This window comes from Pseudorasbora parva, chromosome 19 (assembly GCF_024679245.1).
Source record: "Pseudorasbora parva isolate DD20220531a chromosome 19, ASM2467924v1, whole genome shotgun sequence".
NCBI classification, from domain to species: domain Eukaryota; kingdom Metazoa; phylum Chordata; class Actinopteri; order Cypriniformes; family Gobionidae; genus Pseudorasbora; species Pseudorasbora parva.
Genome location: NC_090190.1, coordinates 36,557,243 through 36,571,550, shown reverse-complemented (window position 1 = coordinate 36,571,550; position 14,308 = coordinate 36,557,243). Strand labels below are relative to the sequence as shown.

The 14,308-nt window shown below is 37.3% G+C and overlaps 1 protein-coding gene across 1 annotated transcript in view; it reads left to right on the top strand.

Moving 5' to 3' along the window:
- Positions 1 to 2,773: 2,773 nt before the first annotated feature.
- The window catches only part of ppp1r1b (protein phosphatase 1, regulatory (inhibitor) subunit 1B), a 31,243-nt gene continuing 19,708 nt past the window's right edge, over positions 2,774 to 14,308 (top strand). The window contains exon 1 of the mRNA XM_067426140.1: positions 2,774 to 3,210. Within this exon, the coding sequence (XP_067282241.1) occupies positions 3,097 to 3,210 (114 nt within the window). The 5' untranslated portion in view covers positions 2,774 to 3,096. The remainder of the gene's footprint in view (positions 3,211 to 14,308) is intronic.

Genomic DNA, 14,308 nt, shown 5'->3' with positions numbered 1-14,308 from the left:
TGGAGAGTGGAACGTTTTTGAAATGTATTTGATCACTGTCTGAGCACAGGTCCAATGTTATTTGCTTTCTACATGTTTTATTTAGGCTAGTAGTCCATCTGTGGTTGTACTCTGACGTGAACGTGGATTTATCCACTAGGTGTCGCTAGTGAGTCTTCTGTCCGCTGTTTGTCATTGCCGTGCCGGGAGAAGATCTTTTGCAGGAGGAGGGTTTGTATAACTTTTGGACATATGACTTGCAAAGGGTTGTTTTTCAAATTTTATTTAGAGAAGAAATACTTCAGGAACAGGCTACATAAACTGCTAAGGCTAGTCAGACATCTATTTTAAGACAGTTCATGACTTTAGGTCAGTTACATAAAATGTAGATTTGATTCTCTAAATACTTTTTTTGGTATCAAATTAAATGTTTTATTAAAGCTAGCTAACTGCTAGCTGGTTGTATTAGAGACAGTCTTAAATGTGATTTTTGAAATCAACCCAAATACACACACACACACACACCTGCTCTGCTCTTCATTGCTCTGCCACTAAAGCGTCTCTCATAGCTGAAGCGAAAAATAAACCAAAGATGGCGATGAACGACAAGATCAAGAAATGAGCTACAGTACACGAGTATACATAAACAAGGGTTGGCTGTTTGTCACCAACAACTCCAGACAATGACACTCAAATCTGTCCTGTTACTACAGCGAACAGAAGTCAGTTTTCTATACATACACATACATGGTACGGGGGCCCAGCAAGATGGTTTGTACCCAGGGCCCAAAATTTGGTGCTACGCCCCTGGCTAGTAACGTGCCATTGTATGTTTTAGAGTTTTACATACTGTGGCCCCCAAAAATGTATAGACGCATAATATCAAACCAAGTTATCTTCATGAAGAAAGAAAGCCACAGGTTTGAAAGGACATTCGGGTGAGTAAATAATGACGTTTTTAGAAATAGGGCTTATTCAACTTCTTTCCTACGTTTAGATATGTGTGCAATTCTTTTTTGTCTCAGTGCATGCATTGTTTTAGTTTGGCAGAGTCGCCGCTAGCTTAGCTTAGCATAATGAATGGAATCCTATGTTGCCGGCTAGCATGTCCTGAGTAAAAGTGATCCAAAAAAACAACAACACCTAATACTTCTTAAATACTAATTACTAAGCACTGCTACTTGGGCGCAGAGATATTACGGCTCTCATCCTCACGTCCTCCGGCTGTTGAGCGATCAATGTGTTGCGTTATATCTCTGCGCCCAAGTAGCAGTGCGTCGCCTGTGCTTCCCCATAATATAGTCCCAAGTCAATATCTGCCTAGGAAATCGCCTAGTCTTAATCTGCATCGCTATTAGTACTCGTTGTGAATACGCAGGCCAGAAGACGTTATTTGCTGGGTGTTTTTTTTTTTTTTTGGATCACTTTTACTCGGGACATGCTAGCTGGCAACATAGGATTCCATTCATTATGCTAAGCTAAGCTAGCGGCAACCCTGCCAAACTAAAACAATGCATGCACTGACACAAAAATGCATTTGTCCACATATCAAAATGCAGGAAAAAACTTGAATAAGCCCTCTTTCTAAAAACGGCGGTGTGTTCCTTTAAGTTGGGGCCACTCTAGTTGTTGTGTTTTGCCCTGTTTACACCATAGACCGTAAAAAAATATGGACGACTCGACATCATCCGTTTACGCCTGCCAGATTTGAAGCTTTCAGGTGGCCTGCACGGCGCTGACATCTTGGGACCGAGTCTGGGCAGTAGCGATTTCGGGACCGGAGTTGCGCAGTAGAGAGCAGGAAGTACAGTCACGATATCAAAAGCCCGTCCACACACTCGCAGAAGCGAAAGCTCCAATCTGCTCCCAAAAATCCCGAAAAAAGTCTGTTAGTGCCTCAGTTACAGTTTCACTCAGAGAAGCCGTCAGTCTCAGCTGTCAATCATGATACCCCCCCCCCCCCCCCCCTGTTTTTATAGCATCAAATAACTAACTAAATCTATACTTATTTTAAAAACGAACACTTGAAATGAAATCATCGTGATGTGATGATACGTCATGATATTTGAAGGGTAATTTTGTTTGGTTTGCCTCGCGTCCATTAGATAACACAGAGGGGCAGCTATAGTGGGACCGGTCACCGGGGGGCGATCAAGGCGGGAAAGCTTCAGTATCTGAGAGGGATACTGCAGGCTTGGTTTACACCCGGTATTAAAATGTGCTTTGGTCGATCGAATCACAAGTGGACCACTCTAAATACAGGTGTAAACTGAGTCTTCAACCATTTGAGCTTGTCCAGCTTCCAGAGTTAGTCAAAAACGCATTTGACTGGATTGCTTCCTAGTGCTTTCATGTGGTCGAAAGTGTTCGAAGAGTCACAAAACACCGCCTACTCTCCGACTACTGACCTAATGAGTAAACATAATGGGAAGCGCGCTAGCCAGACAGCATTTAAACTTTCCTGATTTCTAACACACACTCACCGCGCTGTGGCTTTCTAAGCTTCTAGTGCTTTACTAAGCTTCAAATGAGTGTCACTCCTGATTATGTTTGACGATATCACAGCTATTTAGATGAGTAAAACTGAAGTATGCATTGAAATTGGTTGCTGACATAAATTATAGCCCTTTCTCTATATTTCTCTCGCTCTCTATTAATCTCCTATTCACAAATAGAGGCCAAAAGAGGCTCAGCCAGCTGGATGAGATTATCTTTTTTTTCTGATTAGAAATCAACGTCAGCACACCCCCCTAAAACACGCAAGTGTACCATCCTCTCTCTGAGCTCCGCCCCTCTCTCTCCCTCCCCACGGCTGATATAAGGACGCCCACACCGACTCCAAACACTCTGAGAGGGAGAAACCAGAGGTCACACTGATAAGAGAAAGCAAAAAGGAGGCCGCCGGCATATCTGAGAGGCTCAACGGAGACAAATCAGAGAAGACGACTTTCAGAGTCAAGGAGAGAGGAGACAACACCACGGGCATTGAGGAAAGCTGCCTGGAGGACGCCACGTGTGTGTGTGTTTGTGTGTGTGTGCGCGTGCATATGTATGTTGAGACAGGCATAGGTAGATTCCAGGGATATTTGTGAGACTGACAGAGGACGAAAGCAGATCATGGATCCCTCGAGTCCCTCAGAGGGCCCCGTGGAACCCAAAGAAAGAAGAAAAATTCAGTTTGCTGTCCCAACAACAGAACCGACCCAGCTGGACCCTCGGCAGGTTGAGATGGTAGGACTTTCTCGCTCTCTCACACACACACACACACACACACAGATGCTGACTGGTAGCAAAGACCCTTCTGAGCTACTTTATCCTGTTGACGCGGTTTAGTGACTTTGAAGTGTTTTTTTTGATGGAGACTTGCAAATTATTACTGAATCTCAGCAACATGTCTGGGTCATATTTCAAGCCAAAATCAGATGATTTTTTTAATGATTTTTTACTAAAAATAAAAAATGCTTATTCTATTTAAGTTTTTGTATGCATTGTGGCATTAGTTTCCTTACTCTCATGGCAGTAATGCAAAAAACTTTATATATCGGTTATCATTTTTAATAGATTATTTTGAGTTCTGTGCTTGTTGTAACTGCTTTTTGTGTGTGCAAAAAAGAGTATGCATTATATAACAAAAATTCATTTTTAAAACTAAATAAAAATGTATAAAAAAGATTTTGAGAATAATGGAAATCATTATGACTTTAGATGTTTTCCGCTGAGCTGTGAAATAAGTTATTATAAATTATAATAAATATTATTTATTATCATTTTAAATAGATCATTTAGTTTTTAGTGTTTGTTGTACTGCTTTTTATTTATGTCAAATAAATTAAAAAAAGTACAAAAAATCAAATGTTTTTTTTTTTTTAACAGTATATAATAAAGTTATTTTAACAAACAATACATTAAAATGTATAAATGTAATGAGAATCATATGAAAATAATTACAAAAAAAAAACATACAGAAGAATCACTTTATACTAAAATAAAAAAATGTTACAGGAATCTAAGGAAAAGTAACACATTAGGAATTCTGGAGGACGTGTGTCTATCATTTAACTGTCCAAAAACAATCTTAATGGTCCATAAAATGGGCTTTGCTTTCTTTATGTAAAATATAGTTTCTCATTTTCTTTTAATTTTGCGGTCAAATGTGACCTGGAGACATGTTTGCCCTATACACTCACTGAGCGCGCTAATAAAATGTGAAGTTTTAAGGCTATAAATCTGTCCTGGAAATGGTAAACGGTGTGTGACCTAGACTGTGGGTTGATGTTCTGGATACCAGGACGTGGTTTTATCGCCTCTGCACGCCGTGGGTAACTTGCACTGTGTTCATGTGCATGTTTCTAAGTCCGCTATTGATTTTAGCCTTCAGCTGCGTTGCACATACTTTTTTTTGAGATAAAGAGGTGAACCGACGGCTGTGAATTTGTCTCTCTTCTGGATCTCTGAGAGTGCAGATGCAAGACTGTGTGTGTGTGTGTGTGTGTGTGTGTGTGTGTGTGTGTGTGTGTGTGTGTGTGTGTGTGTGTGTGTGTGTGTAGTCCTGGACCAGTTCCCCGTCCTGTTGGTGTTGTAATTTTAGTCTTAACAAAGTGGGTCGGGGAGCTGTTCTGTACTGCGCTGCTGCAGAGATAGGCCAGTGACTCTTCGTCAGGAGACGCGAGTTAAAAAAGGTGAGAGGAAGAGAAAGGCTGACGCTTCTGTGCTTCATAGCTATTCACAAACATATGAACATGTTTAGATGGCAAAGGTATAAAATAATTTGACTTTCTGCTTTCTGTTGAATGCATAAGAAGGAAAATGTCCTGGCCACTTCAATCTCTGATCTACTCCAAAATGTCAAAAAAGCATTATAAAAATAGTAAAAAACAACTATTGTGCTATATTCAAAGTACCCTTCAGCAAAACAGACAAGAAGTTGCAGTTTAAAGGGATAGTTCACCCAAAATGTGAATATCCCAATGATTTATTCACTCTAAAGCCATCCTAGTTGTATATGATATTCTTCTTTCACATGAACAGTTATATTTAAAGGGGTAGCACTTTTGTGAGTACTTCGACTCTGCGCAGTATGAGCATGCATGTCAATGGGGTGTATTTCTATGAGAGTGAACACACAGACATACGAATCCATATTAAACCCTGTGGCCGTGGCGACACTTTGATGTCTTAAAGGGTTAGTTCACCCCAAAATGAAATTGATGTAATTAATGACTCACCCTAATGTCGTTCCACACCTGTAAGACCTCCGTTCATCTTCAGAACACAGTTTAAGATATTTTAGATTTAGTCTGAGAGCATATTGAAGTGTATGCACACTATACTGTCCATGTCCAGAAAGGGAATAAAAACATCATAAGAGTAGTCCATATGTGACATCAGTGGGTTGATTAGAATCTCTTGAAGCATTGAAAATACATTTTGGTCCAAAAATAACAAAAACTACGACTTTATTCAGCATTGTCGTCTCTTCCAATTTGGTTTTCAACCCTCAAATAAAGATTCAAACGGTTATGAATCAGCAGATTGATTCATGATTCGCGTGTCAAACTGCCAAACTGCTGAAATCACATGACATTGGCGATCCGAATCATGAATCAATACGCTGATTCATTGCTCTTCGCGCAAGAGATCACTTCTGCCACTTGTATCCTATTGAGAGACGGCGTATCTTGTACATTTGACCGCACTTGCCGAAAATTATGGCGCGGTCGCGGCTTTTGTACAGTGTTGTATTTTAGGTTAAAAAAAATTATATAAATGTTGTTCGGTTTCTCACACAAACCGATCGCTTCGTGTCTTTAGACATCAATGTGTCGGCACGAGCCACAGGGTTTGATATGGATTCTTATGTCTGTTTTTTTTTTTTACTCTCATGGAAATCACCCCATTGACATTAACATTTTCATTTTTGGGTGAACTATCCCTTTAAAGTGCCCTGTTATACCATTTAAATGTATTTAAAAAACTTAAATTGTCTCATAATATGCAGCATTGGTCAGATGGCCCAGTCTGTTGTGATTGGTCCACGGCTTACAGCGCGTCTCAGAAACAAAACGCCCATAAACCATATCTGAATTTCACCTCTGGGTCTTCCTCAGCTCTTGACACACAGTGATGATAACAGTAACGATGGCGTCAGTTTTACTGGATCAATTGGAGCTCAAGTCCTCATCTTTGGAAGTGCATCAAAGTGTTTTTTCTTTCGCAGTGCAGAAAACCGCGTCTTCTTGACATGTCGACAACATGAACCCAACTCTTGCAGTCCTCAGCTTACTGCAGTGTTTGAGGGTCAAAGTAGACGTTGTTCGCGATGAAGACCACAGGCTGGCATTATCATGCAAGTGAGACTGAAATTACTGACTCGTTTCAGCAGTTCAGAATCGATTCTTTCTTTTAATAGACAATAACTCCATTTATTGTCCTCTTTGACACTTTGTAGATCTTTTAGATTCACAAACAGCTATTTTACACACTACATGAAAAGCAATATTGCAAAAAAGCATAACTGGGGCACTTTAACTGGGCAAGCATGTGTTGCTGTCAGATTAAATGGATGGATTGCATTTGGTTCTAGTCCTGGCAGGATACAGATCCATCTGATGATTTTGTCTTCTGATTTTTTAATCATATTTTGTAGCGAATGGAAACAGCCTAGCAGCGTCTGTGGAACAGCTTGAGCTGAATGAGGGTTTGTTTTCTGGCTCTCTTCTAACTGAATCTTCTGGCAATGTTTCAAAATTTGGCATGCAGATAAATAATTAATCAGATGTTCGCTATATTTTCTTTTTTCTTTTCTTTTTTGATCAGAAGTGATTCCAAGACATGTCAGTCAAAAGTGTCAGTAAAGGACATCGTTATTAAAGTTTTCTCTTTCAAATAAATGCTGTTCTTTTGAAGAATCTTGAAAAAGTGATGATCACTGTTTCCACAAATATATGAAGCAGCACAACTGTTTTCAACATGATTAATAATCATACATTTTCTTGAGCAAACAATCATCATATTAGAATGATTTGTGAAGGATCACGTGACACTGAAGACTGGAGGAATGATGCTGAAAATTCAGCTTTGATCACAGGAATAAATTACATTTAATATTTAATTAGAAAACAATCTGTTTAAATTGTATTACTGTTTTTACTTTTGATCAGTACATGTAGACTTTTTTTTTTCAAAAACATGCACACAAATATATTGTGTGTGTGTGTGTACATTTATTTGATCAAAAATACAGTAAATGCACTAATATTGTGAAATATTATAATTTAAATGAATTGGTTTTTGTTGTAATATATTTTAAAATGTAATTTATTCCTGTGTTGCAAAGCTAAATTTTCAGCATCATTACTAAGATATTTTATTATTAGCAATGTTGAAAACAGTTAGTGGCTTTATTCCCCCCACCCCCACCCCATTTATACTTTATAACTCCCCCCCCCATTAGTAATATAGCAAATAGGTTAATTATGTGTATGATGTATATTATGATGAACTATATGCCATTTCCATTCACGTTCTATGATGTTTAAAGCTACACTGTGTAACTTTTTTAGTTTATTCTTAGCTAAAAACACTAAGTTCTTTCAAAAATATATGTGCTCATTAATGTATATTTACTTCTAACAAGTAATAAAGGATTCTCGTAAGTATATAATATGACATTAAAAATACATACGGGTGAGGGGTTCGAATGCCGGTCGCCATATTGCCCCTCCATCTTGAAAGTACATTAGCCAAAGAGGGACATACCCATAAATTCAAGCTCCGCCTTTCGCGTTTTAACACTCGATGGCACCGTGTCGAATGTGAAGAGGGGGATTGCCGTGTTAATCTTGGACTAAATCGGCCACCGTAGGAGTTAAAACGAAATCAGGAATGAGAGGAACAGAAACTATTATTCACTGGATGGTCATATACCTTTACACCGCTAGATGGGGGAAAATATCACAGTGTAGCTTTAAACGTGTTTCTACAGATTACTGAGATGGCAGGTCTTGTGCATCACATTATTAGCAACACATTATTAGCTGTTTAATAATGTAGATAATGATTAGCAAAAGGCTAATCATATTAATTAGCGTTATGTGTCCGACGTTGTAAAGAGTTATGCCTTTGTCCAGCGTTTACCTCAGTAACTTGAGTAAAGTTGAGCGAGTGGATCTCTGAGATGGTGTGAGTGAGTGGAGGCGGGGCTTATTTGCATACTCAGGTGTCTGTGTATAATAAAGGGTGTAGAGTTACATTCAAGCGATTTTTTTTTTTAAATATATCTGTATATGTTGTGATCAAAGATGAATTTTAAATTATAAAATTATTGACTACAGCAGTCAGGAAACGGTTGGCGTTTGAGTTGACGACATTCACCAACGCCGCTTTTTCAATGACGTGTTACTCGCACTGACAGGAATATCTGATCTGTCTGCTTACATGGCAGATGCAAATGCACATATCTGATTCATATCAGATTTATTTCCATGAATGAATGAGCCTGAAACTGATCTGAGGATATCACAATCCATGTGCTTTTTTTCCTGCTTGCACGTTTGTGGGTCACATGGGAGGAAAAAAAACAGAACTGGGTCACTTGAACCGTGTAATATAAATGCAGCCTATGTGGACACCACAAAGCAGGGTAGGGGCAGGGTTGCGTGCCACTTCTTAACTTCGTATATTAACAGAAATCAGGGTTGCTACTTTGCGTCCTAGTTTTTATAATTGCCTTTGAACATTCAGCTACTTTGTAATAAGGACCTCTAAAGAACAGAGATCATTGAAGACATCAGGATGAACTTTTGGCCCGCTTCAGTACTTTATACACACCTGCAGTTACATTTACCTTTCTTTCCCGATATACACATTAGATGAAGTAGACCTGATGCTGATCCAAACTATGGCCTCTATACACGGCAGCAAAGTTTAACTTTAGACGTCCCAAAGGGGATAAATCACCCGGGGATCTTCATCAGCCTAGATCTGAATTTCATTATGAGGCTGAAATGAACCTGTTACACAAGATGAAAAACATTTGGATAAATGGAAAAATGAACACCTAGTTTAGTCACATTAGTTTAAAAATTGATATTGTGTCCTATTTGAATGGTGCCTTGAGGACCCCTACTGTTTTTTCTTTGTTGTGTTTTTGTGCGATTATCACATGGGGAATTGTCATATAACAGCTTACCATATATAATGTGACAACATGCCCCGCTATGGGTTAAACATGTTTAATGAACTGTGCTTTCCCTGGTCAATAATAGTGGAAATGTTCAATTGTAGTAAAGTCTTTGTCTCTATTTAGAAACTGACTATCAGAAATAAGATCATTGAAGTAAAAAGCGTCACAACTAGACTCGGTTCCCCCTATAAGAAACAATGTGAAATATTAACATTCATAAATGAGTTTAATCTTGTCTCAGGTTAGTCATCTGGGCCAAAATATGCATAATAGCTCTACATCACACAATATAAATAGGCTAGATTAAGTAAACCGGACAAAACATGAAGAGTGAATCCCTAAGTGACTTATATAAGAGAGATTTAGCTCTAAAAAATGGTAAGACCATAAAGAGACATCCGAAAATTAATTTTTGTGCTATTTTCCTTTTTTTGAGGACACAAATAAAACAATTTAATGATTTAAAAAAAAAAAATGTTTGCATCCCCCAAGATACCTTGCCGATTTGGGGGTATAAATTCATTGAAAAAAGGCAATGCTTTACAAAATTTTAGCCATAATTTATTCTCTCATAACTTAAACATTATTTATCAAATTAGTATAATGCTTAATTATGAATTATACTTCTGTATAATATATATAATAATAATACACAAATGTCTAGGGCCTACACTGTAAAAACAATTGTTGTTTTTTGTTGGTTTAACTTAAAAAAGTAAGTAACCTGGTTGCCTTAAAATTTTGAGTTTATTGAAATTAAAAATTTGAGTTAATACAATGAAGGACATTTGTTTAATAAATAGAAACTCAAAACATTATTGTGTCTGAACCACATAAAAATGTGATAAATCATGAAAATAGCACTATTTGGCATGTTTCACTGCGTCATCATAAATAAAACACACACAATTACCCAATATGCTTACAAAATCTTTTAATAATATTTTAATAAAGGTTGTCGAATCTAGTTGTCGAAAATTTCCATTGTATTAACTCAATTTTAATTTCAATGAACTCAAAAAAAAAAATCAATTTTTTTTACAGTGTATAAATTATCAACCAAAACTTTGCTGAAAAAAATCTCAAAATAGCGTTTCGCTCTCTCCGTGCATCAATGAGCCTTGGCCACCCATGACCCTGTCGTCGGTTCTCCACTGTTCCTTTCTTGAACCACTTTTGATAGATACTGACCACTGCAGACCGGGAACAGCCCACAAGAGCTGCAGTTTTGGAGATTCTCTGACCCAGTCGTCTAGCCTTCGCAATTTAGCTCTTGTCAAACTCACTCAAATCCTTACACTTGCCTATTTCTCCTGCTTCTAACACATCAACTTTGAGGACAAAATGTTCACTTGCTGCCTAATATATCCCACCCACTAGCAGGTGCTGTGATGAAGAGATAATCAGTGTGTGTATATATTTACAAACATCACTGCCTGACACACTCCCTTTCATTTGCCATTGATAGTTTTGATAGAAATTGCCATGTATAGAAAAAAAGCCATGTATTGTTGACCTAAAACTGAATTTATCGCTAATTTCATCACTGAATATCGCTAACTAAACTATTAATGACTAAATGATTGGATATATTATTTTAAATAGTCTATTTTTTTGTTCTTTTTTTAGTGTAGACAGTCTGTGTGACAAATACTGCTATAGGTGACATCTAATACAGACAGAAAAACTATAAATGTATACAAATATTTAACTTTGGTCATTTTAAACTACAGAAAATACTTTTAATGTTTTAATGTTTTTGAAGGCCTCTTATGCTCACCAAGGCTGATCAAAAATCCAGTAAAAGCAGTGATATTGTTAAATATTATTATAATTTAAAAATTCTATTTTAATATATCTGCGCTTGGCTCCAGAGACGATGCTTAAGCTAGTCCCAGACTAAAACTGATGTTTGAGCTGTTTTAACTCAAAGCAACTGACAGATCTTAAAATATGCCAATGTCATTGTTTTGTCTCAAGATGCGCACCAGTAATGTTTTTTAGTTTTTTTTCTAGGGCAGGTTTACAAAAGCTACTTAAATGCTCTAATTGAACTAATGCCTAATCCTGGCTTAGTCTAAGCCCTGTCTGTGAAACCGGGCCCTGAAGATGTAATTTATTTCTGTGATGGGCGGCAAAGCTAAATTTCATTCCTCCAGTCTTCAGTGTCACATGATCCTTCAGAAATCATTTTAATATGCTGATTTGGTGCTTGAGAAACATTTATTATTATGAAAGTTGAAAACCGTTTGTGCTTCTTAATATTTTCTGGAGTACCGTGAGATCCTTGGCCCATGTATACAAGGATTCTAGAAAGAATGACCATGAGATTATCATTTCTCTTGTGATTAATCTCTCCAGAGTTAAATGTTACTATATCTTTGTGTGATAAAGACAGGCTGCCCTCTAATCCTGTGCTTCAAAAGATGTAGTGTACAGCAGACACTTGCATCATGGGATACATCTGTGATGGATTTAGCGTGTGATATACTATTGTCATTTCATTATAGATTGCTGTCAGACATTCATCTGATTGGGAATTGTTTTGTTCACTGGAGAAGAGTATTTATAAAGACCTAATTACGTGAACATAAGTGACGCTTTGGGATGTATTGATCGCTCCCTCTTTACCTATGACCTGACATCACCAGAGCCTCTAGAAGCTTATATATTCGAGGGACGCAGAGGCTGCGTTAATCCGGATAGATTTGAAAACGGAGTGTTAGTTTCAAAACGCTCTCCGTCCGCACTAATGTTTTTTAAAAGTTTCTCATCCACACTGAAACCTCAGTTAATGCCAAATTCAACTTACTGCGCATGCGCAAAAGCTCACTGAGATGATGCAGACGTCATAACAATTATCACATAATTCTTCTTGCAGAATCATTTTATTGAGCAAAATATCTCCGCATTCACTGATGCGTCCAGGTCGCACTCGGTCAACCATTATTAGCCTGTGTTTGGTCTAAAACACAACTGCTCTCATGTTTTCCCACAGGACAGCAAATGCAAGTAAATTTTCTGTCATCCTTGCAGGACTGTGATATGAGTGTGCAAGGTAATGTATTTTAGCAACTGTGTGAAAGTGAATAGCACAAAACTGGCACTAGCGGTATAAAGATACATATCTATTGGTACAATATGCGTCACGTGACTAATGTTGAATTTTATTTTTATAGATTGTATAATAGCTTATAATTTATTACTCTCTTAATTTATAGTAGAATGTATGCATTCAATTTTGTTTTATAATAGACTAGATGTACAAACCTGATTCCAAAAATGTTGGGACACATGAATAAAAAAAAGGAATGCAATTTACAAATCTCATAAACTTATATTTTATTCACTATTGAATATAGATAACACGTCAAATTTTGAAAGTGAGACATTTTGAAATGTTATGCCAAATATTGGCTCATTTGGATTTCATTAGAGCTACACATTTCAAAAAAGTTGGGTCAGGTAGCAATAAGAGGCCAGAAAAGTTAAATGTACATATAAGGAACAGCTGGAGGACTAATTTGCAAATTATTAGGTCAATTGGCAACATGATTGGGTATAAATCGAGCCGCTCAGAGTGGCAGTGTCTCTCAGAAGTCAAGATGGGCAGAGGATCGCCAATTCCCCCAATGCTGCGGCGAAAAACAGTGGAGCAATATCAGAAAGGATTTTCTCAGAGAAAAATTGCAAAGAGTTTGAAGTTATCATCATCTTCAGTGCATAATATCATCCAAAGATTCAGAGAATCTGGAACAATCTCTGTGCGTAAGGGTAAAGGCCGGAAAACCATACTGGAAGCCCCTGATCTTCAGGCCCTTAGACGGCACTGCATCACATACAGGAATGATACTGTAATGGAAATCACAACATGGGCTCAGGAATACTTCCAGAAAACATTGTCAGTGAACACAATCCACCTTGCCTTTCGCTGTTGCCGGGTAAACCTCTATAGGTCAAAAAAGAAGCCGATCCAGAAGCACAGGTGTTTTCTCTGGGCCAAGGCTCATTTAAAATGGACTGTGGCAAATTGGGAAAACTGTTCTGTGGTCAGACGAATCAAAATTTGAAGTTCCTTTTGGAAAACTGGGACAACATGTCATCCGGACTAAAGAGGACAAGGACAACCCTAGTTGTTTTCAGCTCTCCGTTCAGAAGCCTGCATCTCCTGATGGTATGGGGTTGCATGAGTGTGTGTGGCATGGGCAGCTTACACATCTGGAAAAGCACCATCAATGCTGAAAGGTATATCCAAGTTCTAGAACAACATATGCTCCCATCCAGATGTCGTCTCTTTCAGGGAAGACCTTGCATTTAACATCATGACAATGCCAGACCACATACTGCATCAATTACAACATCATGGCTGTGTAGAAGAAGGATCCAGGAACTGAAATGGCCAGCCTGAAGTCCAGATCTTTCACCCATAGAAAACATTTGTGGCATCATAAAGAGGAAGATGTGACAAAGAAGACCTTTTGTTTAAGACAAGCGTGGGACAATATTCCTGTTCCTAAACTTGAGCAACTTGTCACCTCAGTCCCCAGACGTTTGCAGACGGTTATAAAAAGAAAGGATAAAAACATGGCCTTGTCCCAATTTTTTCGAGATGTGTTTATGGCATGAAATTTTAAATCAACTTATTTTCCCCTTAAAATTATACATTTTCTCAGTTTAAATGTTTGATATGTCATCTATGTTGTATTCTGAATATAATATAGTGAAATTTTAAACTGCCACATAATTGCATTCTGTTTTTATTCACAATTTGTACAGTGTCCCAACTCTTTTGGAATCGGGTTTGTATATTTTATTTTCAAATAGATCATAAAAGATTATTCTTTTAATTTATTATAGAATGGATGTAGATTTTAGTGTAGTTTTGACAATGTAGATTTTATATATCTTAATTTATTGTAGAATGGATTTATTTTGTTTTTGTTTTATAATGGAGTGGATATAGATTTGATTATTTTCTAATTTATTTTTATATTTTTTTCATAATAGATTGTATTTATGTTTAATTTTATAATATAATGAGTTCAGATTTTACTGGACATACATTTTTTTTGTGTTATTTTATATAAGTTTTAACTCAATATCTTAACCAAAAAAATCATAATTTATTTTCAGCATAACAAAACG